The sequence below is a fragment of the Scyliorhinus torazame genome, chromosome 5, assembly GCF_047496885.1.
Source record: "Scyliorhinus torazame isolate Kashiwa2021f chromosome 5, sScyTor2.1, whole genome shotgun sequence".
Lineage (NCBI taxonomy): Eukaryota > Metazoa > Chordata > Chondrichthyes > Carcharhiniformes > Scyliorhinidae > Scyliorhinus > Scyliorhinus torazame.
This window is the reverse complement of record NC_092711.1, coordinates 77,049,611-77,076,869: the sequence shown is the minus strand read 5'-3', so window position 1 is coordinate 77,076,869 and position 27,259 is coordinate 77,049,611. Positions and strand designations below refer to the sequence as shown.

General features: G+C 44.6%; 1 long non-coding RNA gene and 1 gene segment (V, D, J or C); both read right to left on the bottom strand.

The window, feature by feature from the left end:
- Positions 1–702: 702 nt before the first annotated feature.
- Positions 703–16,855, bottom strand: LOC140418545 (Ig heavy chain C region-like). The segment is given in 5 exon segments: positions 703–1,153; positions 2,863–3,171; positions 4,020–4,331; positions 4,528–4,827; positions 16,775–16,855. Coding segments are annotated over 5 exon segments (1,332 nt in total).
- A 1,395-nt stretch (positions 16,856–18,250) lies between these two features.
- LOC140422644 (uncharacterized) lies at positions 18,251–18,600 on the bottom strand. Its single transcript, XR_011947532.1, has 2 exons — positions 18,488–18,600; positions 18,251–18,359 (listed from the first exon to the last, which is right to left on the bottom strand). It is a non-coding gene; the product is annotated as an uncharacterized lncRNA (long non-coding RNA).
- Positions 18,601–27,259: the final 8,659 nt, after the last annotated feature.

Here is a 27,259-nt window from a genome sequence, read left to right as displayed (position 1 = left end):
TTCCTCTTTGTTAGGGAGTTGGGGTGCAGGGCATTAGCTAACGTCCATTCCCCACTCTCTGTTGGAGAAGTGGGGATGCAGTAGATTAACTATAACCCCTCCCCCTCTCTGTTTGGGAAGTGTGGTTGCAGTGGATTAATTTATGCCCCTTCCTCTTTCTTTTGAGGAAGTGCAGTAGAGTGCATTAACTAATGCCCCTCCTCCTGTCTCTGTGGGGAAGGTGGGGGGACAGTGGATTAACTAGGGGCTCCTCCTGATTTTGTAGGAGAGGTGGAGATATGATGGATTAACAATTTCTCTTTCCCCTCTCCGTGATGGGTGATTGTTGGTCCTTGTTTCTGTTTGATTCTCAATTCAGTTCCCAGTGGGTGTGATGCAGCAATTTTAAGCTGACATCAATTTTAAAGGGATGGGCAATGGGAGAAGCAGGAACACCGAGATCTAAATGTGATGTGTTTGTCTGTCTGAAATGGGAAAGTGTCCGATTTCTCCTCAGCGGGAAGAAAGTCAATGAATATATTTTGTGAATCCTGCAATTAATGAATTTTACTCTGTCTCCAACCCAGGGTGTATCTGAGCTGGGAGCTCTGGTTGTATGAAACCTGGGGCTGAGACCTGTAGAAATCCGGGTCTCATTGAACAGATCTAATATCAGCAAAGTGGAAGCTCCATTAATTAAGCGGCTGTACATTTAAATCACAATTGGAGGAAAAAAACCTTTTTAATTTTTTTATTTAGTTCGAAATGCAATTGATAGATTCTCATTGACATGAATTAACGGTGTCCATCAGAGCGAGGGAAATGTTCACAAAACTCGGTTTACCGCTGGATTTATCAACCGTTCTGTTGATGATCTTCAAGGGGATGGCTTCATGTCCAACCACACAGGAGTAAGAAGCGCCGCTGGCCCACTCCTCCGCTGCAATGGATAACAGGCTGTACATGAAGAAGGAGCTATTGCCGTTCTCCGCCATCACCTCGGTGTTCTTGTAGTTCCCGGGATTCACCGGCTTGTCATTGACGGTCCATTTGACGAAGATCTCTCGGGGGGAGAAACCTCTCACTAAGCAGCTGAGGGAGACGAATCTCTGAGCGGAGACGTCTTCAGCCGAGGGCAGGAGGACAGAGACGGACGGTTCCCGCGGATTGGGATCTGCAGAAAATGTACAATAAATGTCAGTAAAATGGGGAATTCCGGAGACAATGGAACCGCGGGTTAGATGTGAGAGAAATGTGTTTTGTGTTGGATTTTAAAGGTTTCCATTTTCTTCTTTGGGATCTGTCCGGTTTCCGAGCTCGGAGCTGAGGTGGACACAAGCCTTTACCGTGAGAATTTATGGATGTTGGATTCGAAAGTTTCAGAAAGTGTACAGCAGGGAAACAGGCCATTCGGCCCGCCTGTTCTGTGCTGGTGCATAAACTCCACTCCAGGCTCCTCCCACCTTACTCCCAAGAGGATTGGAAAACTGCCAATGTAACACCTTTATTCAAAAGGGGAGGGTGTCAAAAACAGGGAACTATAGGCCAGTGACCTTAACATCTGTCAGTGGGAAACGGTTCGAGTCCATTATAACGGATCCAATCGCTCAGCATTTAGAAATGCTCGATATAATCAACAGAGTCAGCGCGGCCTCGTGAAGGGGGAATCATTACCTGACAAATTTATTGCCCTTATTTGAGGTGGTAACGAGAAGGCGAGAGAGAGGGGAGCCAGTAGGAGTAATATACATGAATTTCAAAACTGTGTTTAATAAATGAATGTTCTATTCCCACGTTTGCAGATGACAAAAAATAGGTAGAAAGGCAAGTGGTGAGGATCACAGAAAATACACAGAGGGGCAGAGAATGTGAGGTTACACACTTTGGTAGGAGGAAGTACATAACGGAATATTATTCAGATGGAGAAAGACTGGAGAAAGCTGAAGTAACGAGGGAATTGGGGGCCCTCGTGCAAAAACCAGACAAAGCAAGTTCTGCAGGTAATATGGAGACAAATTGAACGTTGACATTCATTTCAAAGAGAATAGAATATAAACATGGGGAAGTCTGGCTAAAACTATACAAGGCAGTAGTTAGACTGCACCTGGTATACTTTGAACAGTCTCGGCGCCCTTATCCAAGGAAGACAGATTGGTTTTGAAGGCAGTCCAGGGAAGGTTCACGAGGTTGATCCCGAGTATGGAGGGATTTTCTTATGAGCTGAGGTTAAGTAGGCTGGGCTGTACTTATTGGAGTTTAGAGGAATGAAGGCCATCTAATTGAGACATGAAAGATTCTCAGGGAGCTCCTTAGGATAGATGCTGAGGGGGTTGTTTTCCCTTGTGGGAGCGTCTAGGACCAGAGCGCAGGGTCACAATGTAAGGGTTCACCGATTTAACACAGAGATGAGGTGGAATTTCCTCTCTCAGAGAGTAGGGAAGCTGTGGAATTATTTAACCCGGGGGGCTGTAGATTCTGTGTTGTTCAGTATGTTCAAGGTTGAGGGAGACATACTTTAAATCTGTGAATGCGTCAAGAGATATGGGGATAAGTCGGAAAAGAGGAGTTTAAGATTATCACATCAGATCAGTCATGACCTCACTGCAGGCTGGACCGGTGTTGATGGGCCCAATGGCCAACGTCTGCTCCTAAGTCTTGTGGTCTATGGTCTCGCTCCATCTAAACCCAATATCACTGTTGGGTTTCATTGTTCATTCATCTGCAATCAATTTCCCCCTTAAACTCTAAACGCCCAGAGTATTTAGTTAGTGGAATTACCAATCAGAATGGGCCATAAATACACTGAATGCTAAATACTGACCGCTGCACTGACACTAGAAATAGACACAATGCCTCACTTATTGCTTCAGTCTCACCGCTCACCAATTTTTTTGTGTATTGAAATTCTTAAAGGAGTTGGCAGGTCCTGGTGGCTCGCCACACAGTCAAACACAGCCCCACTCAGCCAGGCTTGTGTCGAGATGTTTAATTTGCTGACCACGCTCTCAGTATCTGCCCCAGGCTGGTCGGCAATCTCGGATTTCAGCGGCTTCTTCGCTTCACTCCAGGACACGTTGACTCCATAAGGAGCATTCGAAATGACGCAGGTTAAGGTTACAGTCGCCTCCAGTAAGACCTGTTCTATTTGTGGTGGCAGTATTGTTACTGAGGCATCAGTGCAAAGGGAAGGATCTGCGAATGAAAAAAGTGGAAATCAACCCAAGTTTGATCTTCAAAATCAGGACAGCAGTATTCAGCCTGAAGTCTAAATGGGAATAAATCAACTTCGAAACATCAACCTCCAAATAATCAACTTCGAAACATCAACCTCTAAAGACCGCCTTTAATCTTCTATACGCAATGGAAAATCAGTTTGGTTTGTGAAAACCATTCTCATTGTGAAATACAGTCAGCCCCGATATCATTCTAACGAATCAGTATTTCAGCATTCCCAATATAAGTATTCCATTCCTGATCTCAGGAACGAAGTACTGATCCATAAATAGGTTGGATGAACTTTCCAACACTTTCCCCCGGAGCTGTTATCAGTTAAGTGTTTGAGACACCCACTGACTCTCAAATATAATCAGCTGTCTCAGGTTAAAGCTGGTGTCAAGTCCACCAGGGGCTGGTTTAGCACAGGGCTAAATCGCTGGCTTTTAGAGCAGACCAAGGCAGGCCACCAGCGCGGGTCCAATTCCCATACCAGCCTCCCCGAACAGGCGCCGGAATGTGGCGACTAGGGACTTTTCACAGTAACTTCATTTGAAGCCTACTTGTGACAATAAGCGATTTTCATTTCATTCATCCACCTCACTCACTAAATTACTTCAAATTATAGGGATACATTTATTTCTATATTCATAAAATCGTGAATGATAAGCAACCCTCATGCAGCTCTTACATCAGAATGAAACACAAACTACATGGCAGTAAATTAGAAGTTGTTCTGTGCTTTGTACTCACTCCAGTAAATTCCTGATTTGGATTAACATCAGAGTGCAGGATGATTTATTGTTTCCTCTGTTTGTGTCTCTTACCAGACGCAGTGATATTTTGACTTTGGATGACCTCTTGATGAGTGACCTGACAGGTATAGACCGCTTTGCTGAACCATTCCCCAGCGGAGACTGTCAGCCGACTGCTCGCCGAGAAGTTCCCGTTCACTTCACAGGCGGGAGAGGTGACAAATCCTGAACCCATGGCTTGTCCATTCTTCAACCACTTCACCGTCATTGACTTTGGACGGAAATCGTTGATTGAACAGACCATGGTTGCAAATTTCTGTCTTGAGATTTCTTCATTGGAACTCACGGTGAGGAGAACATTTGGATGGATGTCAGGTAGAGGACCTTCAAGAAATACAAGTTAGACATTTCTTGAAGAAGATGTAACGAATAAAATGACTAATTATATGTTAACAGTTTCTCTGTGGTCACTATTTCTCGCAGGACTCAGAACTATGCAGAGAACCATAAATGTGTTATGACCAAAGATATAAATAAAGTAATCAAAGCGTCTGTTTCTCACAGATTCCACAACACTTACATTTCATTCCAATGCTCTTGTCTGAGCCGCTGTGTCGAACCTCACAGCTGATTTTGCTGCATCTCCCCTCTGACTCGGTGATGGTTAACTGGCTGCTCAGGGTGTAGGTTCCCTTCTTGTTTCTCACTGACGGGTATTTCTTAACTCCAGTGGTGATCAGCTGCCCATCTTTCTTCCAGGTAAGGCTGGTGATTTCTGGGGAGTAGTCCATCGCCAAACAGCCGTAGATCACGGAGCCGTCACTGTTGTGTTGCTGACAGGAGGAGACCAGGCTGTAGAGAGTGGGCGGAGACGGTGTTGCTGGGAAAGAATGGCCCATTCAACAAGTTAGACTCTGTTATTTGTGATCAATAAGTTACCAAGCACATCAAACTGTGACGATGCATTTATCCTAACATTTTCTCAGTAACTGTTACATCCATATTTCAGCGTCTATTAGTTCTATGATTTGAGAATCGCCATCTCTTTGCCCCCTCATTAGAAACTCGCATTCCTTTCTCCGTTTCTAACACATACAAAACAATAACATTTGATGCCGCCTGAATGGTGTAACTGTCATTGGATTGAAGGAGAGGAGCAGAGGGTTCCCCCCATTATTTCAGCCACCATGTAAAATAAAATAGTAATGTCGCCATAGACCCGAGACTGCCCTTTCCTTCTGAGAGCTGACTGGTGGTGATTTAACCTGAGGGTTACCACACCTCAGGCGAGGGGCAAGGTTGAGAATGTGGGTCTTTATGAATAACCTCAGCCGGTCCAGCAATTGAACTCGCGCTGTTGGGATCGCTCTTCATCACGAACCAGCCGTCCAGCTAACTGTGCTGTGTACGTCACAATCCAGCTAACTGAGCTGTGTACGTCACAATCCAGCTAACTGAGCTGTGTATGTCACAATCCAGCTAACTGAGCTGTGTACGTCACAATCCAGCTAACTGAGCTGTGTACGTCACAATCCAGCTAACTGAGCTGTGTACGTCACAATCCAGCTATCTGAGCTGTGTATGTCATAATCCAGCGATCTGAGCTGTGTACGTCACAATCCAGCTATCTGAGCTGTGTATGTCACAATCCAGCTAACTGGGCTGCGCACGTCACAATCCAGCTATCTGAGCTGTGCATTTCACAGTTAACAGCACTTCGCGATGGTCGGCACAGTGTTGGCACTGTTGCTTCACAGCGCCTGGATCCCAGCTTCAATTCACAGCTGGGTCACTGCCTGTGCGGAGACGGCACGTGCTGCGCGTGTCTGCGTGGGTTTCCTCTGTGTGCTCCGGTTTCCTCCCACGGTCCAAAGATGTGCTGGGAAGCTGGATTGGACATTCTAAGTTCTCAGTGTACCCGAACGGGCGCCAGAATTTGGCGACTGTGGGATTTTCTCAGTAACATTATTGCAGTGTTAATGTAAGCCAACTTGTGACAATAATAGGGATTATAAAGAAACTGTCTCTTCATTTCTATCATTGCAGTTTGGGAAATTCCCTGTTTTCAAGCTGTCTGATGCCCCCTCCTCTCTCCACCTCACTTTTAACCACTCCCAAAACAAAGAATAGTGACTTTGCTTCAAAATTGCCTTCGGAATGCACACTCACGTAATTTCAATAAAACTGTAAATTTGAGTAATAACTTTCACTAATTTTAGTATCATGCACATTAACAGCAGGAGGCGGCCATTCGGCCCGTCGAGTCTTCTCCCCCATTCAATAAGCTCCTGGCTGTGCTGATTGTGGTGTTAACTCCACATTCCGCCTGTCACTGAGACCGGGCTGTCTGCAATCCCGCCCCGCACCCGCCCCGCGCTCCCTGTGCGTCCCCCATCTCTCTGCGGTTCCCGCTGGATCGCTGCACCATTCGCCTGCTCCCTTCGCTTTCTGTCAGCTTTATGCCATTTTTCATGGTTTGTTTAGTTTTCCTTCGCATCTCTGAGCTTTCCCTCAACTCTGAACTTTCCTCCGGCTCTCTGCGTTCACGTGCTCTACACTTTTCCCGGTTCTTTGAAGTTTTTCCCTGTTGCTGGCGCTTTCTGCGAGCTCTTTGAACTTTTCGCCATCACTCTGCCCCTCACCCCGATTCTTATCACTTATTGTCCACTCCATGGACTTTCCTCCGGATATCTACGACTTCCACCGGCTCTCTGCACATCCCCCGGTTTTCTGCCCCTTCCATGGCTCGCTGCACATCGCCAGCTCTCTCCGTTTCCTTCCAGTTCTCTGCTCTCCTCTCCGGCTCTTTGCGTTCCGCGGTATCTCTGCCGTTCCCCCGGATCTCTGTGTTTCCCCCATCTCTGCCTTTTCCCTGCCTCTTTGCCCTTTCCCCCGGCTCCAGCGCGTCCCTCCAGCTCTCGGCACTCCCGTGCCATGCAGCCACACTCGGGTACGACGGTCCAGTTCTCTCTTCCCCTCTCGTTGTGGACGTTCACTTACCGAATCCTGACCGTGAGTGAGAGAGGATGAGTGAGTAACTGAGTGAGGGTAGGAGAGTGAGTGCGGGTGAGTGAGTAACTGAGTGAGGGTAGGAGAGTGAGTGTGGGTGAGTAACTGAGTGAGGGGAGGAGAGTGAGTGTGGGTGAGTGAGTAACTGAGTGAGGGTAGGAGAGTGAGTGTGGGTGAGTAACTGAGTGAGGGGAGGAGAGTGAGTGTGGGTGAGTGAGTAACTGAGTGAGGGTAGGAGAGTGAGTGTGGGTGAGTGAGTAACTGAGTGAGGGTAGGAGAGTGAGTGTGGGTGAGTAACTGAGTGAGGGGAGGAGAGTGAGTGTGGGTGAGTGAGTAACTGAGTGAGGGTAGGAGAGTGAGTGCGGGTGAGTGAGTAACTGAGTGAGGGTAGGAGAGTGAGTGCGGGTGAGTGAGTAACTGAGTGAGGGTAGGAGAGTGAGTGTGGGTGAGTAACTGAGTGAGGGGAGGAGAGTGAGTGTGGGTGAGTGAGTAACTGAGTGAGGGTAGGAGAGTGAGTGCGCGTGAGTGAGTAACTGAGTGAGGGTAGGAGAGTGAGTGCGGGTGAGTGAGTAACTGAGTGAGGGTAGGAGAGTGAGTGTGGGTGAGTAACTGAGTGAGGGGAGGAGAGTGAGTGTGGGTGAGTGAGTAACTGAGTGAGGATAGGAGAGTGAGTGCGGGTGAGTGAGGGTAGGAGAGTGAGTGCGAGAGAGTGAGTAACTGAGTGAGGGTAAGGGGAGTGAGTGCGGGTGAGTGAGGGTAGGAGAATGAGTGTGGGTGAGTAACTGAGTGAGGGTAGGAGAGTGAGTGCGGGTGAGTGAGTAACTGAGTGAGGGTAGGCGAGTGAGTGCGGGTGAGTGAGTAACTGAGTGAGGGTAGGAGAGTGAGTGTGGATGAGTGAATAACTGAGTGAGGGTAGGAGAGTGAGTGTGGGTGAGTGAGTAACTGAGTGAGAGTAGGAGAGTGAGTGTGGGTGAGTGAGAAAATGAGTGAGGGTAGGAGAGTGAGTGCGGGTGAGTAACTGAGTGAGGGTAGGAGAGTGAGTGTGAGTGAGTAACTGAGTGAGGGTAGGAGTGTGAGTGTGGGTGAGTGAGTAACCGAGTGAGGGTCGGAGAGTGAGTGCAGGTGAGTAACTGAGTGAGCGTAGGAGAGTGTGTGTGGGTGATTGAGTAACTGAGTGAGGGTAGGAGAGTGAGTGCAACAGAGTGAGCAACTGAGTGAGGGTAGGAGAGTGAGTGTGGGTGAGTAACTGAGTGAGGGTAGGAGAGTGAGTGTGGGTGAGTGAGTAACTGAGTGAAGGTAGGAGAGTGAGTGCGGGTGAGGGAGTAATTGAGTGAGGGTAGGAGAGTGAGTGCGGGTGAGTAACTGAGTGAGCGTAGGAGAGTGAGTGCGGGTGAGGGAGTAATTGAGTGAGGGTAGGAGAGTGAGTGCAGGTGAGTATCTGAGTGAGCGTAGAAGAGTGAGTGTGGGTGAGTGAGTGACTGAGTGAGGGTAGGAGAGTGAGTGTGGGTGAGTGAGTAATTGAGTGAGGTTAGGAGAGTGAGTGAGGGTGAACGGGTGAGGGTGAATGAGTGAGGGTGAATGAGTGAGGGTGAATGAGTGAGAGTAAATGAGTGAGAGTGAATGAGCGAGGTTGTATGAGTGAGGGTGAATGAGTGAGGATGAATGAGAGAAGGTGAATGAGTGAGAATGAATGAGTGAGGGTGAATGAGCGAGGGTGAATGAGTGAGGGTGAATGAGTGAGGGTGAATGAGTGAGGGTGAATGCGTGAGGGTGAATGAGTGAGGGTGAATGAGTGAAGGTGAATGAGTGAGGGTGAATGAGTGAGGGTGAATGAGTGAAGGTGAATGAGTGAGGGTGAATGAGTGAGAGTGAATGAATGAGGGTGAATGAATGAGGGTGAATGAGTGAGGGTAAAGAGTGAGAGTGAATGAGTGAAGGTGAATGAGTGAGGGTGAATGAGTGAGGGTGAATGAGTGAGGGTGAATGAGTGAGGGTGAATGAGTGAGGGTAAATGAGTGAGAGTGAATGAGTGAAGGTGAATGAGTGAGGGTGAATAAGGTTGTATGAGTGTGGCTGAGTGAGGTGTGTAACAGAAGTAGCGGGTGAGCTTGGGTAAGTGAGGGCGTGTGAGTGGCAGAGAATGAGTGTGGGTGGGTGAGGGAGGGTGTGTTTGTGATGGTGGTTGTGTGAGTGAGGGTGAGTGAGAGACTTAGTGTGGATGGGAGAGAATGAGGGAGTGAATGAGAGTGGGTGCATGAATGCGTTAGGATGACTGAATGAGGGTGACTGTGTGAGGGTTTGTGACTGAGCGTGAGTAAGTGAGGGTGGATGTGTGAGGCTGAGTGAGTGAGGGTGGGTGAGAAATTCAGGGTGGGTGAGCGAGAGAGAGTGAGTGAGGGTGAGTGACTGAGTGAGGGTAAATGAGGGTATTTTGAAGGTGTGTGACTGAGTGTGACTGAGCGCAGTTGTGTACTGAGGGTGAGTGAGGATGAGTGAGATTGGCTGTGTGAGGCTCAGTGTGAGCGTGGGTGAGTGAATCAGTGTGGGTGGCTGAAGCAGTGTGGGTGAGAGAGGGGGCGAAGGGGGCTGTGTTTGTGGCTGAATGATTGGAGAGTGGGTGAGTAAATCAGTGAAGCTGAGTGAGTGAGTGAATCAGTACAGGTGAGTGAGAGGAGTGAGGGCGACTATGTGAGGCTGAGTGAGTGGAGAGTGGGTGAGTGAATCAGTGAGGCTGAGTGAGTGAGTGAATCAGTACGGGTGAGTGAGGGGGAGTGAAGCAGTGTGGGTGAGTGAAAGGGTGAGGGTGGCTGTGTGAGGCTGTGGGTGAGTGAATCAGTGTGGGTGAGTGAATGGGAGTAAGGGGGAGTGAATCAGTGTGGGTGAGTGAGTGAGAGTGAATCAGTGTGGGTGAGTGAGTGAGAGTGACTCAGTGCAGGTGAGTGAGTGAGAGTGAATCAGTGCGGGTGAGTGAGTGAGAGTGAATCAGTGCGGGTGAGTGAGTGAGAGTGAATCAGTGCGGGTGAGTGAGTGAGAGTGAATCAGTGCGGGTGAGTGAGTGAGAGTGAATCAGTGCGGGTGAGTGAGGGGGAGTGAATCAGTCTGGGTGAGTGAGTGAGAGTGAATCAGTGTGGGTGAGTGAGTGAGAGTGAATCAGTGTGGGTGAGTGAGTGAGAGTGAATCAGTGTGGGTGAGTGAGTGAGAGTGACTCAGTCTGAGTGAGAGAGTGAGGGTGAATCAGTGCGGGTGAGTGAGGGGGAGTGAATCAGTGCGGGTGAGTGAGGGTGAGTGACTCAGTCGGGGTGAGTGAGGGGGAGTGAATCAGTGTGGGTGAGTGAGAGTGAGTGATTAAGGTTGGGCTAGCAAGTGTGAGTCAATGAGGGTGAGAGAGTGATGGTGAGTAAGGGTGTGTGTGTGAATGAGGGTGTGTGTGTGAGGGTGTGAATGAGTGACGGTGTGTGAGTGAGTGATGATGAGTGTGTGTGTGTGTGACGGTGTGTGAGTGAGTGGTGTGAGTGAGTGTGTGTGTGTGAGTGAGTGGTGTGTGTGAGAGTGTGTGAGAGTGAGTGTGTGGGAGTGAGTGAGTGGTGTGTGTGAGAGTGTGTGAGAGTGAGTGTGTGTGAGTGAGTGAGTGAGTGTGAGAGTGAGCATCTGTGAGTGAGTGAGTGTGTGAGTGAGTGTCTGAGAGTGAGGGTGTGTGAGTGAGTGAGTGTATGTGAGTGAGTGAGGGTGTGTGAGTTAGTGAGGGTGTGTTGGGAGTGAGGGTGTGTTGGGAGTGAGGGTGTGTTGGGAGTGAGGGTGTGTGAGTGAGTGCGTATGAGTGAGTGAGTATGATTGAGTGTATGTGAGAGTGAGGGTGTGAGTGTGAGTGAGGCTGTGTGAGTGAGTGCTTTTGAGTGAGTGAGTGGATTGAGTGCGTATGAGAGTGAGTGAATGTGTGCGAGAGTGAGGGTCTGCGAGTGAATGAGTGAGGGTGAGTGAGTGATGGTGTGTGAGTGAGTGATGGTGTGTGAGTGAGGTTGTGTGAGAGTGAGTGTGTGAGAGAGTGAGAGTCTGTGATTGAATGAGTGAGGGTGAGTGATGATATGTGAGTGAGTGAGGTGTGTGAGTGAGGTTGTGTGTTAGAGTGAGGGTGTGTGAGTGAGTGAGTGTGTGTGAGAGTGAGGGTGTGTGAGTGAGTGTGTGAGAGTGAGGGTGTGTGAGTGAGCGTGTGTGTGTGAGTCAGGCTGTGCGAGTGAGTGAGGGTGTGTCAGTGAGTGAGGGTGTGTCAGTGAGTGAGGGTGTGTGAGTGAGGGTGTGCGAGAGTAAATGAGGCTGTGTGTGACTGAGTGAGGGTGTGTGAGTGAGTGAGGGTGTGTGAGTGAGTGAGGGTGTGTGAGTGAGTAAGGGTGTGTGAGTGAGGATGTATCTGTGTGTGAATGAGGGTGTGTGTCAGTGAGGGTGTGTCTGATTGAGGGTGTGTGAGTGAGTGAGGGTGTGTGAGAGTGAGGGTGTGTGAGTGAGTGAGGGTATGTGAGAGTGAGGGTGTGTGAGAGTGAGGGTTTTAGAGTGTGCCTGAATGAGAGTGTGTTTAAGGGAACAGATGTGTGATAGCGAATGTGTGAGAGAGATTATGTGTGAGAGTGTGTGAGAGAGATACTGTTTATGTGTGTGTGAGTCCCTTTGTTTGAGAGAACGCGAGAGTGTGCGCAAGAGCATATGAGAGAGTGTGTGAGAGTCCCTTTGTGTGTGAGTGTGTGTGAGAGTGTGTGTGGAAAGAGTGTGTGAAAGGAAGTGTGAGAGAGAAACATTCTCATTCACCCTCACACTCCACACGCACTCCCATCCACTCTCACAGTGAGTGTGGGTGACTCAGTGAGCGCAATCCGGCTCGAGGACCACTGGTTGGACAATCATTTCAATCTTTCACAGAAATGTCATCCACTAACTTGGTGCTTTCTATCGTGACTGCGTCGGGCAATTGGCTGTCACCCCAGTTTACCTAGACTGTGATTTTTAAAAATAGAATTAAACAAAGTAATATTTTCAGACACTAGTTTATTCTGATGGTTATTTGCAGCGGGTATCTCGTCATTGTCCATTTTATTTGTCAAAATAACTTGCAGCCTCTTGCAGCCTCCTGTCAGATCAGAACAGACGCTGCCCTCTAGAGCGTTACTCTCACTTCCTGATGCTGTTGATTCTGAAATGGTCCTCAAATTCAGGTCACTCACATTCAATGATTTTCTGATACTCAAAATGCTTCAATATAATTAATGAATTCAAATTAATGCATTTTTCAGAAATATTGTTAAAATCAATTAACGTGCGTCGTTTCACGAGCATTGGAACAATTTATTTCCATATATCTGACTCGATAACTCAGCTCGTCAGCCGATGTTTATTCATCTACTTGACCTCTATGGGGGAAAGACTCTCAAGTCAGGCACAGGCCAAGTTAAGATATAGAGTAAAACCCTCACTCCTCCCCACAACATATCCTGTCTCCCGCTGCAAGGATAGGGGTACAATACTGGTTTGATATAAAATAAAACATCAAGTGTACCCACGGAAGGGATCAATCCAGTGTTGATATAAATGTTGTAGCTACAAGAGCCCGTCAGAGGCTGAGAATCGTGTGTCAGGTAATTCACAGCCTATCGTCCAAAGACATTTCACCATCTACAAGTCAGGTCTGTCATTGAATCATTTCCATTTATCTAAATGATGGAAACACGAAAAACCTCAAGGCATTCTGCACTGTCCAGCGGCCTGCCAACATAGCCCTATTCGCCGCCTTAAACATTCATTCCCTCCATCACCGACAAACAGTAGCAGCAGTGTGTATGATGTACAAGATGCACTGCAGCAACTCTCCAAGACTCCATCGAAAGCACCATCCAACCCTGCAACCTCTACCACAGAGAAGGACAAGGGCAGAAGATACATGGGAACACCACAACGTGCATGTTTCTTTCCAAGCCACACACCATCCTGACTTTAAACTACGCTGCCGTTCCTTCACTGTCGCTTGGTCAAAATCCTGGAACCCCTTCTACAACACCACTGCGGGTGCACGTGCATCACATGCAGCTATGATAAAATGATTCACATCAATACATTCTCAAGGGGCAATTAAGCATAGATAACAAATGTTGGCCTAATCAGCCACTCTAAAATCCCTGAATGAGATTAAATATAAGATAAAGACTAATTTATCTCTTTCCACTGTCCGTTAAATAGGATAATGAATGCTATAACAAGGAATAAAAGAGAATCAACCTCCCTCTGCATTGCCTAATCTAACATTCCAAACATATACATCACTGGTTAAAAAGTAACCGGATCTCCTCCAGTTTGTCTGGCGTTTCGGAATTGATCTTTCTGTCACAATCTGGGGCAGATATCTCAGCTCTGAGGCGCCTCGTCAAACATAAAGTCAAAACTTTCACATTCATCATTGATACGAGTTTTTAAAAAAAGAGTAATTAAAATTTTACTCCCTAAAATACAAGAGAATAAATTATTCAAGTTGTTTGATTCTAACTGATAAATGGTTAACTTACAACAATTCAATAACCTCTTTGAGCTTAAGTTGATATTCATTTCAAAACTCCCTTCGCCTTTCAGCTATTTCTCCTGTCTGTCTGAACTGGGCAAAATGTATTTTCACTGAAAATGATCACATTAAATATAACAGACTGAGGGTAGTTTAATATCAGTGACAGTGATCCAGTTTTACGATAAGAAATAAACAAATCAGGAAAGATTCACATTAAAAATCGATAACAATTTGATGTAATTTCTTAATAAATGTAATCAACAAAATAATCGAGGCGGAACACCTCATCAACCTGAGTAAAGAAGTGGATTGTTTTCGGAATTCATTTCCGATATAATTAAAAATCTAACAGCTCAATTGTAGGGGGTAATTAATGTTTAATTAATTAGTACCAATACTAATTTGCATGTTGCTGTTAATTATCAATTAGTTGTCTTGTTAGATGATTTGCATCGGTTTAAAAACAATTTTAAAAACCTATAAGTCAAAACTAGTTCCTTCTTGGAACTTTGTTCTATCATCTGGGTTTAATCAAATCTTAAACGGTGCTAAACAATAAAGATAAAATACCTGGATGGAAACTTCAGACTTGTATAATAATTTTACTTAAATCTAATCAAATTTTAATGTTTTACCTTTTTGTTTTTAACTGCCCTGATTTAATCTACACAATTCAAAATGCATATTTCAGAGGACATTGCTAAATATTGAATTCCATCTATTCACAGACTATAATTCACATCATAAATCTACGAGTGCAATATTTCAAATACTTTCATCCAGGCTGATGTCGCGAAAACTGTCCCTGTGAGATGGGGTGGCGGGAGGGGGGGGGGGGGGGGGGCGGGGGCGGGGTGACATCTGTTTGTTAAAGCGGGACTCCTGAGTTTGTAAACGATATATATAAATAAATAATTAGCCTGGCAGTTTGTGATCAATCAAAGTGCTTTCTAGATTTAACAACTCAGACAATCCCTGCAATAAATACTTTAAAACTATTGCTAATGAAAGGAGATCCAAATTAATCATTGCAAATACAGTTAAAACTATTCATTCTGCTGCTTTAATAAACTGAAGCATAATGAACAAATGGAATAGAGATGTTGTTGTCCAATTTAATATTTAATAGAAATAAGCATGGGGCTCAGATATAATCTATGCTTCTGTTCTGTACTTTGTTTCCCTGTAATTCTCTCCTGTGGACAGCACAGCTATTCGAGACAGGATGTTATTATTTATTGCAAAGCTAATGTTCGCTTTTTGTAATTAAATTAATCTCTGAATTTTAAGCTTTTACCATGCAGTCGGAACATTCCTACAATTCAAATAAAATCATATGAACAATTCCTTCACTGCCAGCGACTTCCAGGTCGCAGAAAACTGGTTATGATCAGATTAGTGATAATTTTCTCACTATCCACCTACAAATTACATTTAAGTAATCATATTGTTGATGTTGCACGGAAAGAATATAATAACCGGATACACAAATTGTCCAACTACAATGTTAAACTCCGAATGAAGTAACTGCAAACATAATCAGGGATTTAAAAAATAATTCAAAATCTCTTGCGTTAACTGAACACTGCTGTGGAATCAGTATGTTATTACTAAAACAGTTTCAGCCAAAATCACAAAATATTTCCAGCCTAGAAACTTTTCCAGTCATTCTAATTTTGAAAGGCGGTTGATGATTAATGTGAAAACATATTTGGTTAATAAAGAATTATACTACCGTTTATAATTCTTTAATTATACTAACTTTAATCTCTAATTCTAGAATGTTTTGATTAAGCAGTGTGAGATTACAATAACGAATTGTGTCCTGAATGAAGGCATAGTTTAGTTTAATCAGTTAAGATTTTTCAAAAGCCTGAATATATCTTTAATTTATTTCTTCATTTCTGAAACCTGCCTGTTTTTCGTGTTTCAAGCAGATTTAAATTACGCAGACTTAGACTGTTCACATTTAACCACAAAACCTGTAACCGCTCAATGTTACCGAGTTCAAATAATGCAGAAACAACGCAGAAAGCCAAACCGCTTCACAAATTGTACTTAACCAAAGTCACCCAGACATACAAGCCTCTCAACACATCAAACCTCATCACTGAGGGACTGAAACACGTTTCACGGAGAAGCAGCTCAATTCTACGTGCAACAGAATCAAACTTAATATTTCAAAAGTACCTCAGTATCGAATCCAGCAAACCAGCTCGCCACCAAATGAATTAATAGATATATGGAATAACAGTAATATGAGGCGGTCGGATAGGTCCAAAAATAATATTGAAACTACCATATTTTATTCATTTTGGGCCGTATTTCAAACATATTTTGAAACGTAGTTTGCAGTAGTTGGTAAAAGCTGCAACCATCAATCAGATGCCACCGAGTTTAAACATTGCAGAAAAGCCAAGCTGTGATTACAGTAACAAATTATGTTTAAAAAGAGCGTCTGAAACCGTGTCTTCGTTTAAACTGCCATTATCATTTTTTAAAATGTTCTAAAATCCAGCCAGTTTGCTCTAAACTCCTGCCTACAATCATGCGTCAAGCAGATTCAAACGCGTGAATTGTTTTATTCAATCATAAAATATCACCGACCTTAAATAATGCAGAAATCCCCAACCATTTCACAGATTTCACTTGTTCAAAGTGATCCAAATACAGTGTCCTCAGCCACCAAACCGGCACCACGTCACATCACTGAGCGGCTGAATCTCATTTCATGGAGAAGAAGCTCAGTTACACAAACACTTTCAACAGAATCAAACAACACTTCAGGAAAATCTCTGTCTAGAAACCATCAAATCCGCCTGTCATCAAGTGAATGAAGAATAATATCATCAGTATTGCGAGTAAGAGGAACATTTTAAATCAATTCATACAGAAACTTCAGCATATTTTGCTAATATTGGGTAAGATTTCTAACACATGTGCAGTCAATGATAAAACTTCCAGCCACCAGATGTCACCGAGATAAAACATTGTAGATTCGCCAAAACGTTTAACAGACGGTAGGTATTTAAAGTAACCCGGCCACACAATATCCTCAGCAAATTAACATCAAATCACAACAACCAGCGACTGAATCCCTCAGCAGAACCCTTTGTCAAGATCCCCTTTTCAGCAGAATCACATAAAACATTACAACAAAATCTCAATACAGAATCCAGCAAACCAACAATTCAGTGAACGAATGCATAGTTGAAAATGAAAAAATAAATAAAACAAAGACTCAATTAAAACAGTTGCTAAATAATTGCACGGTTCTTACCTGCAGTCACCGTCACCATGGTGCCTTGTCCCCAGTAGTCGAAGTAGTCACAATGTTACACCACCCGGGTAGCTCCGTACAATAACCGAATCTGCACAAAATAGACAGAAATCCACCATTATTTTAAATATTCACAAACCAGCGGCAAAGTAAAGTCACAGTGAATTATCATTAAATTAGAATTGTACTTGTGGATAGCGATTGCCCATCAGAAATGTTCCGAATGTTTTATATTTCCCAGAGTAACACATAACCATGTTATTGAAATCACCAACTGATGAGTGAATAATTATTAGATTTTGGATATGAATTCTTATTATTTGGGCAGTGCTGGACATAAATAATACTTCACTGTGAATAAAATTGGATTGTAAAAGCGAGCACTGAGCCAGCCTCAGTTAATTAGTGCGGAGGGGCTTTTTGTATTGACAGTAACTGCTGTGCCAGGTATCACAGTGAGACACAGCGTGTCAAATACTGCGGCAGACTGTTAACTGTAAAATACAGAGATTTAATTTCACTGCTCTCTCAAAAATCTAATTCTGTCTCTTATTTCGGTGAGTTATTTCACCTTGTCCTGGTTACATTTATAAAGAGGATCAGAATAGCTTAAAACCTTCTGCGCAGATCCAACTTGTCAGTCAACAGTGATACATTGGGAGCTTTTATAAGTTTTTACAAACTAATATTACTTCCATCCCTTTGTTTTATTTAAGCCTCATTTACATTGACTGCTGCGATCCTGCTGCGGTCCGGATCACAAATTTGAACAAACTCTTTCACTGAGGTTTTTGTACAAGAAGGTCGCTGTGCACAGCACTGTGCCCCCACTGCTGTAGTCACAGTGACAGGCACCCGCACAAAAACTGCACTCACTCTTTATTCAGTCCTGCCGCTTCGTATTCACTTCAAATACACGGTTACTTCTAATCTAGTTTAGAATTTATGCAACAGTTTGCAAAATACAATGTGGAACATTTCCTCAAAGTATCAGACATAATACAACAAGTTTCATGTCCAGGACTGCAATTGCTGAGAATGCAAACATTAAATATACACACAGTCAGAAGCTCATTATTACATCGGTAGGTTTGTTAGGTTTTACGGTTAAATGTTATCTGTGTTAATTTTACCAACAGCGCTCCTGGTCTCGTTCTGATCACTGATATTAATACTACATTTAAAACAAGTACTGACCTTCCAATTGTGATGAAAATTGATGAATTCCCTCTCGAGCTGTTTTTGTGCGGGTCCAGCCCTGGTTCCTCTCGCTGTGCCCACCTTGCACAGTAATAGATGGCGGTGTCTTCGGTCTTCAGGGTCGACATGGCCAAAGAGAAGATGTTGTTTGACGTGTCTTTGGAAGGAGTAAATCGGCCCTGAATCCCTGGCGCGTAGTGTATGGTGTTGGATGAATCATAGTAGAGAACGAGCCACTCCAGCCCCTGTCCGGGAACCTGGCGGATCCAACCCATCCAGACGCTGCCAAGACTGAACCCGCTGGTTTTACAGGTCAGTCTCAGGGAGCCTCCGGGACGCCCGGTCTCTGCCTCTGGCTGAGTCAACACAACATCCGACTGGACATCTGTAAAAATATATCAAAAAGCCCGAGGATTAATGCTGGTGAAATGATTGGTGATTCTGGAACATTCCAGAGAGAGACGAACACTGAGACAGTAACAGTGAGAGACTTGGACAATAAAAACTACTCACGGGATAAGAAAGTCAGCAACAAACTGAGAGAAATGGCCCACCTCATCCTTCTGGTCATTTGGGGGAAATGGTTGTGTCAGGAACTCAGTGAGCAAACCAGCTCCCGGACTGTTGGATTCGGGTCCCAGTGAGCGGCATTTAAATACCCGGCAGAAGGGGGCGGGTTTCCAGGCGCCGCCTGTTGATTCCCTGGTGGAGGCGGCGACTGGATCCACGTCCCACCTTCCACACCCCCAACGGAATGGACCCGGAGATTTACTATAGGTTATTATTAAAAGGAGATATTAATCTATAACGGGATATTTGTTTGTCTGAATTGATTCATTGTAATGTCTCTCCTCATCCTAATCTAAATTATATTTTCGCATCTGTTAATAAAAGTTAATTCCATTATAAATTCAGTCCCTTTATTTCTACTCTTCAACGTAAGGGGATGAACATAAACAGGTTAAATTATATTAACGGTGAATAATACGTCTGTCTGTCTGATTTGCAACAACTCCGGGTCTTTATCCTATTGCAATAATAACTTATAATTAATCAGCCGAATTGTTCTCGATTTCTGTAACTAAATACGTGGAGTGGACAAAGTGATTCTATTTAAATGGTGCAAGGCTCTCATCAAACAATGTAGGTCTGAGGACAGGAAGAAACTGTTTCTCCTGGTATTTCTCGAACTGCCCCTGAGCCTCAGACAGTCCCGTGAACATTAGCGGTTAAAGAAGCCGCTTGCCTGATAATTGAGCAGTGAGTTGACAGAGAAACAGAAAATTCACATCAGGTTTTGACAGAGAAGTTAATGAATCAGAACGGACGCGGCGATCAGCAAAATTATCCTTCAGCATCCAAATCATTGCAGCTAATTTTACTGACCACCGGCTGCCTAACATTCACTGGTGTTGGGAACACAGGATATCAGGACTTTGCGGCATATTACACAATACCACAGGAATAAATGTTTTAACTTCCACTGAAGCTGGTCATGAACTGGTCAATTCCCCACTCATTGGCAGCACTGAGAGGGACTGTAAAATAATGGAAACAGCAAAACGTAAACTGTACAGAATACGGTGCTGATCAGGTAGAAGTTTAAATGAGGTCAACAACTCGGAGAATATTCCTGGAATCCCCGCGAGTTTAATGCAGTTCTATTACTTTTAATTCATTTTAATTTATGTTTTTGCAATTCTACTCATCTTATCGGGTTGTGGATTGGGTCCATCAACACCACTCACTCTCACTTCATTAGGGTCTTAACACACAGGCTTTAATATCTAGAGTGACCTTTACTCGGAACTAATATAAATCAAATAGCATTTAGTCAGTTCACTATTTTCCGATCATATTGAATCTCAGAGTGAACAGAACATTCACTGAATATACTTATTTACATGGAGCACCATTTAAAATGTATACTATATGTGCGGTTTAAACATTTATTGTTTGAATGGATGAATCCCATTTTGTCCATTCATATTCAGGCTAATCTGCCCCACACAGTATTTGGCAGCAATCCAGCCGCCTGCAGTCAGGGAGGCTCGAATGTTCAATGTTGTTTACAGGAAGCATCTGGATTTTTTTTCAGAGATCTGTTTTCTCAGTACTGACCGCTTGGCTGCAAGCCAACTTCAAACTCTTAACATTGTCAATGAGGACTATTTATAAACAAATCTACCCAGCAACAGTACTGGACATCATTTTATGTTTTAAATTGTGGACCTATGTGAACTATTCCCATCTGTCAAGAAAGGAGAGTTATCCAGCTTTGCTAACCTCCCTCAGCAGCAATATACCGCTGGAGGATCTTTCCCACACCTTGTAACATTGTGATGACGGATGGAAATACAATCAGACCATCAGCCAGGGGTCCACTTATAACAGATCAACATGTATATTCTTGTCGTTTTTCCCATATTCTTCCATGGAATATGGGACTCACTGACAAGACCACCATGTGATCCCTGTTCCTAATTGCTCTTGAACTGAGTGGTTTGCTGGGGCAGCTCAGAAGGAACTGAAGAGTCAGACTTGTTATGTCCGACTGGAACCACATGTAGGTGAGACCAGTGAGAGATGTCACATTTCCTTCATTGCTAAACAATGTCCATCTCCACTAAAATAGAATCTAACCATTTCTCCTTGACATTCACTGATATTGCCATCGCTGAATCCTCCATTATAGAACATAGAACATTCCAGCGCAGTACAGGTCCTTCAGCTCATGATGTTGCGCCGACCTGTGAAACCACTCTAAAGCCCATCTACACTATTCCCTTATCGTCCATATGTCTATCCAATGACCGTTTGAATGCCCATAGTATTGGCGAGCCCACTACTGTTGAAGGCAGGGCATTCCACGCCCTTACTACTCTCTGAGTAAAGAACCTACCTCTGACATCTGTCTTATATCTATCTCCCCTCAATTTAGAGCTATGTCCCCTCGTGCTAGAGATCACCATCCGAGGAAAAAGGCTCTCACAGTCCACCCTATCCAATCCTCTGATCATCTTGTATGCCTCAATTAAGTCACCTCTTAACATTCTTCTCTCTAACGAAAACAGCCTCAAGTCCCTCAGCCTTTCCTCATAAGATCTTCCCTCCATACCAGGCAACATGCTGGTAAATCTCCTCTGCATCCTTTCCAATGCTTCCACATCCTTCCTATAATGCGGTGACCAGAATTACACGCAATGCTCCAAATGCGGCCGCACCAGAGTTTTGTACTGCTGCAACATGACCTCATGGCTCCGAAACTCAATCCCTCGACCAATAAAAGCTAACACACCATACACCTTCTTCACAACCCTCTCAACCTGGGTGGCAACTTTCAGGGATATATGTACATGGACACCGAGATCTCTCTGCTCATCCACACTGCCAAGAATCTTACCATTAGCCCAGTACTCTGTCTTCCTGTTATTCCTTCCAAAATGAATCACCTTACACTTTTCTGCATTAAACTCCATTTTCCACCTCTCAGCCCAGCGCTGCAGTTTATCTATGTCCCTCTGTAACTTGTGACATCCTTCCGCACTGTCCACAACTCCACCGACTTTAGTGTCATCTGCAAATTTACTCACTCATCCTTCTACGCCCTCCTTCAGGTCATCTATAAAAATGACAAACAGCAGTGGCCCCAAAACAGATCCTTGTGGTACACCACTAGTAACTGGAATCCAGTATGAACATTTCCCATCAATCACCAACCTTTGTCTTCTTCCAGCTAGCCAATTTCTGATCCAAACTGTTAAATCACCCTGAATCCCATGCCTCCGTATTTTCTGTAGTAGCTTACCGTGGGAAACCTTATCCAACGCTTTACTGAAATCCATATACACCACATCAACTGCTTTACCCTCATCCACCTGTTTGGTCACCTTCTCAAAGAACTCAATAAGGTTTGTGAGGCACGACCTACCCTTTACAAAACCGTGTTGACTATCTCTAATCAAATTATTACTTTCCAGATGATTATACATCCTATCTCTTGTAACCATTTCCAAGATTTTGCCCACAACAGAAGTAAGGCTCACTTGTCTATAGTTACTCTGGTTGTCTCTACTCCCCTTCTTGAACAAGGGGACAACATTTGCTATCCTCCAGTCTTCTGGCACTATTCCTGTAGACAAAGATGACTTAAAGATCAAAGCCAAAGGTTCAGCAATCTCCTCCGTAGCTTCCCAGAGAATCCTAGGATAAATCCCATCCGGCCCAGGGGACATATCGATTTTCACACCTTCCAGAATTGCTAACACCTCCCCCTTATGAACCTCAAGCCCTTCTAGTCTAGTACACTGAATCTCAGTATTCTCCTCGACAACATTGTCTTTTTCCTGTGTGAACACAGGATATTATGAATATCCTGGGGTTACCATTAACCAGGAACTGGACTGGACTGGCCATATACATGCTGAGTCTACACGATCGGGTAGGGTCTGGGAAACCTGCGGGGAGTAACTCACCTCCTGACTCCCAAATCCTGTTCACCGTCTACAAGGCACAAATCAGGAGTTTAATTGAATACTCTCCCGTTGCCTGGCTGGATGCAGCTCCAGCAATATTCAAGAAGCTCGACAGCATGCAGTCCAAAGCAGTCCACTTGATTGTCACCCTACGTGCAAACACTCATTGCATCCACCACCGACGAACAATGACAATAATATACCATCCACAGGATGCGCTGCAGGAACGCAGCAAGTCTCCTTTGAAACACCTTCTATACCCAGCACCATAACCTTCTAAAAGGAAGAGGCAGATGAAAGATGGGACGATCACCACCTGGAAATTCCGCTCCAAATCACTCACTATCCTGACTTGGAAATATATCGCCGAATCTTCGCTGTCGCTGGTTCAAAAGCCTTGAACTCCCTCCCGAACAGCAACGTCGGTGTACCGACACCAGAGTGACTGCACCGGTTCAAACAGATAGCTCACCACCACTTTGTGAAGGGCAATTAGTGATGGACAATAAATCATGGCCTAGCCAGCGACACCCACACCGTATAACTCAATTTAAAACTCTACTAATCTTGTGGAACGATGGCAATTGGTGAGTATGATTATTTATATTCATAAATGAATGAAAATAGGCGAATATAATTGCTATGTTTCTGAACATTTATGGCCTTCGCCATCCCTGCTGGAAGATACACGCCATCCCACGGGAGATTCATGATGCAAAATCATAACCAATATCTGAAAGAAAAGTGGACAAATGAGACTGCAGCAACTATTGACATCTCTCACTCATAGCAGCTCTGGGAAGGCCTCTGCTAGTTTCACACTTTAAACACTTCATCTGCTTGCAGGCCGAAAGTAGCTGGAAGCAAGGTGCTGTGTTTGTGTCGCAAGATTTAGTCTGGACTTGATCTGCTCCCTCTGCCACATGTCTACCTCTTCACCTTACTTTCATCAATCTCAATAAACATTTTACACCGTCAGCAGAGCGGGCACTATAAGACTTGGGGAAAATTGGTCGTCTGCTAAAGCTTCCCTGTCTCATTCACTCCTTCCATGGCAAAATGCACTGCATTGTACAGATTGATGATTCCACTTCTCACAGATTCTAAGTGGATAATTGAGGAAAAGAGGACCGTGTCCTGGACCCAACTCTATTCGGCAGCTTCTTCTTCATATTACAGTTCTTCGCCTTCCCTGAAGATATGGATGAATCCACTAGCACACTCTATCAGGCTGCAAACCTGTACAATCTTTCAGTCATCAAAACGGAGGCATAATCACAATACATCCTCATCAGAGAATTACTTTATGCTGAAAATTCGATCATCCAAACAAAAACTCATCTACAGAGACTCATGGACTGTGTCCCCTGTGCCTGTAACTTGTTCTTCCTTATAAGCATGAGGAAAACCGTGGCAGTGGGACAAGGTGTTGCACTTTCGCTAATGGTCACACTAAATAAGAGCCGGTCAGCAAATTCTGCTCCCGAGTTTCCACGGTGAGAGACTGCCGTGATGTAGAATGTGTTGCTGACATGGGGACAGCAGATACCACCTTTGTTTGACTCATTACTCTCACCAGTGTGAACTCGCTGGTGTCTCAGAAAGTTGGATGAATGGGCGAATCCCTTCCCACATTCGAAGCAGGTGAACGGTCTCGCCCCAGTGTGTGCACGTTGGTGTGTCAGCATTTCACATCTGCTTTTAAAGCTCTTCTCACAGTCAGAATATTTAAAAGGTCTATTGTTAGTATGAACACGTTGGTGCGCAGTGAGGAGTGATGACCGAGTGAACTTCTTACCACAGATGGAACAGGTGAATGGCCTCTCCCCAGTGTGAGCTTGCTTGTGTGTTCGAAGATCGGATGACTTTGTGAAACCTTTCCCACAAATAGAGCAGGTGTGAAGACGCTTGTGTATCAGCAGGTGGGATGAGCGAGCATATTCCTTCCCACACTCGGAGCAGATAAATGGTGTCTCCCCCGTGTGAACCCGCTGGTGTGTCAGAAAGTCAGAGGAATTAACGAATCCCTTCCCACACACAGATCAGGTGAAGAGTCTTTCTCCAGTGTGATTGCATTGATGAATTTGCAGTGTGGATGGATAAGTGAATCCCTTCCCACAGTCCCTACATTTCCACGGTTTATCCATGCTGCAGTTGTCTCTCCAGGTTGGATGATCACTTTGAGTCTTGTTTACACACAGATCACGTGTATGGTTTACACCCACTGTGAATGGTGTGGTGTTTTTTCAAGCTGCAACTGGTTAAAGATCTTTCCACAGTCAGCTCACTGGAACACTCTCTCTCAGTGTGTGTGTATCTCGGTGCTTTTCCAGTCACATCGATCTTTCAGATCCTTTCCCACAGACAGAACTAACATTACTTCCACATTCAAAGGCTGATGATATTCAAGTCCTGGGGTAGCACGGTAGCACAGTGGTTAGTACAGTGGTTTCACAGCTCCAGGGTCCCTGGTTCGATTCCCGGCTTGGGTCACTGTCTGTGTGGAGTCTGCATGTTCTCCCCGTGTCTGTGTAGGTTTCCTTCGGGTGCTCCGGTTTCCTCCCACAGTACAAAGATGTGCAGGTTAGGTGGATTGTCTTTGCTAAATAGCCCTTGGTGTCCAAAAAAGGTTAGGTGGGGTTACTGGGTAACGGGGATAGGTTCGATATGTGGGCTTAAGTGGGGTGCTCTTTCCAAGGGCCGGTGCCGACTCGATGGGCCGAATGGCCTCCTTTTGCACTGTAAATTCTATGATTCTATGATATGTCCATGGAATAACATATAGCTGACCCTTTGGAACAAGCTGATGGTTTATAAGGCCTGAACTCTCAGAACCTTGTTGTATGTCTGTGAAACAAGGAACACGTACAGCAGTCAAGAAAAATAGCTCAGCCAATGTCATCTTTGCTGTCCGCAATGCATTTTGGATATTTACTAGCAGGCCAAAATCAGAAATGCGGCAGGTTTCTCAAGGAAAGAGCTTCCAAGTCTCTTCAAAGCAATGAAAAATAGATGGTGTCCACAATTCTAGTATGGTCCCTGAATGGAAGATGGTCACATGCCCCAGGAATTTCCACATGAATGAAATTCGCTCATTGTCACAAGTAGGCTTCAAATGAAGTTACTGTGAAAATCCCCTAGTCGCCTCATTCCAGCACCTGTTCGGGGAGGCTGGTACGGGAATTGAACCGTGCTTCTGGTTTGCCTTGGTCTGCTTTCAAAGCCAACGATTTAGCCCTGTGCTAAACAGTCCCTAGTGGAAACATCCCAGTGGGAAGCCCGATATTCTGCTTCAAGGATTCGTTTAAGTGTGACCTGAAGGTCCTAACCATAAACGTTGATCATTGCAATTGGGGGTCACCAGCTGCAAACTCAAAAAACGGCGATACTTCCGGTGAGCTGGTGTGAACCACCAGGACCAATGGATTTAGCAGCTTTGAAATAGACACAAACCGATAAAATGACAACCCAGAACGACAATTGAGAGCTTCATGTGCAACACTTGTGTCAAACCCAGTGGATGTATTTGCTGTGTATCTATTGGAAATAGAAGGATGCCTGTGATCTTTGTGAAATTCAGTTGTACACAACATGATGTGTTTCACACAAACACATGCACAAATTCGCTTTCACATACACACACAACGCAATACACACATGTAGATAGACGCACACACACTCAGTCTTTCACACACGAATTCTCTCTGTCTTACACGCACGCCCACATGTTCCCTTTCAACTTAAGATCCCATCTGAACTTCCTTGGATGATTTGGAGACAACGACCCGAACCATCTTTCAGGTGGTATAATGAACCAATAAACTCTCCCCAACAACATGTTTGTTAAGGTTAATATTAAATTTCCCATGGAATCCATACAGGTAAACGTTCCTCCATTTAACAAAGGTGAACAAAAATGCGTGAGCAGGAATTGAATCGTTTTGCTCTGGTGCCGATTTCAATGTGGGAGAATCAGGCAGGGCCACCTGCAATTAGTTACACCTTAAATTTTGGAACCTCCCACAGAAGGCGATGTGATATTACATTTGTGGAAATGAATTATTGATACAGCAACATCATGGATCAAACCTGACAGTAACACTTTCACAGTAACTGCAACTGCAAAGTTTGGCCAGCAGATGGAATTTAAATCGAGATGCCTCACATTACATGAAGCAGACATTAACTCAATAATTACTGCAATGATCCCCGTCTCTGTTAATTTTAAAATAATAACCTTAATTCCTGTCAATAATCTTTATTATTGTCACAAGTAGCCTTACATTAACACTGCAATGAAGTTTCTGTGAAAACCCCCTATTGCCACACTCGGGCGCCTGTTCGGGTACACAGAGGGAGAATTCAGAATGTCCAATTCAGCTAACAAGCACGTGTTTCGGGGCACCATCTGTATTTTTGTTAGACGAGACTCTGTTTTTGTTTACATTACGCGACACTCTGTTTCAATTAATACTGCACCAGTACATGTCAATGTTTATATCACAAAGTCACTGTGATCCCATTTTCAATTGGTAGGATCTAGCTTTGCAGTTCTGCCACAGACAGTCCTGAATAGTGGAGTTGTACTCGGACAAGTAGCCGGAGCAGCAACCTCAATAAAATTCCCCTCCTCAATGATGGGGAAGACCAACACGTCAGTGTAAAAAAAAAGACTGAAACTTTGGTGCCACCTTCTGCCAGACGTGCCAAGAGCATGGTCCACCTCGGCCTCCTCTGGTGGTCTTCATCATCAGAGATGTCAATCTTCAGGCAATTTGATTCAGTCCACACAACATCAAGAAACGTCTGC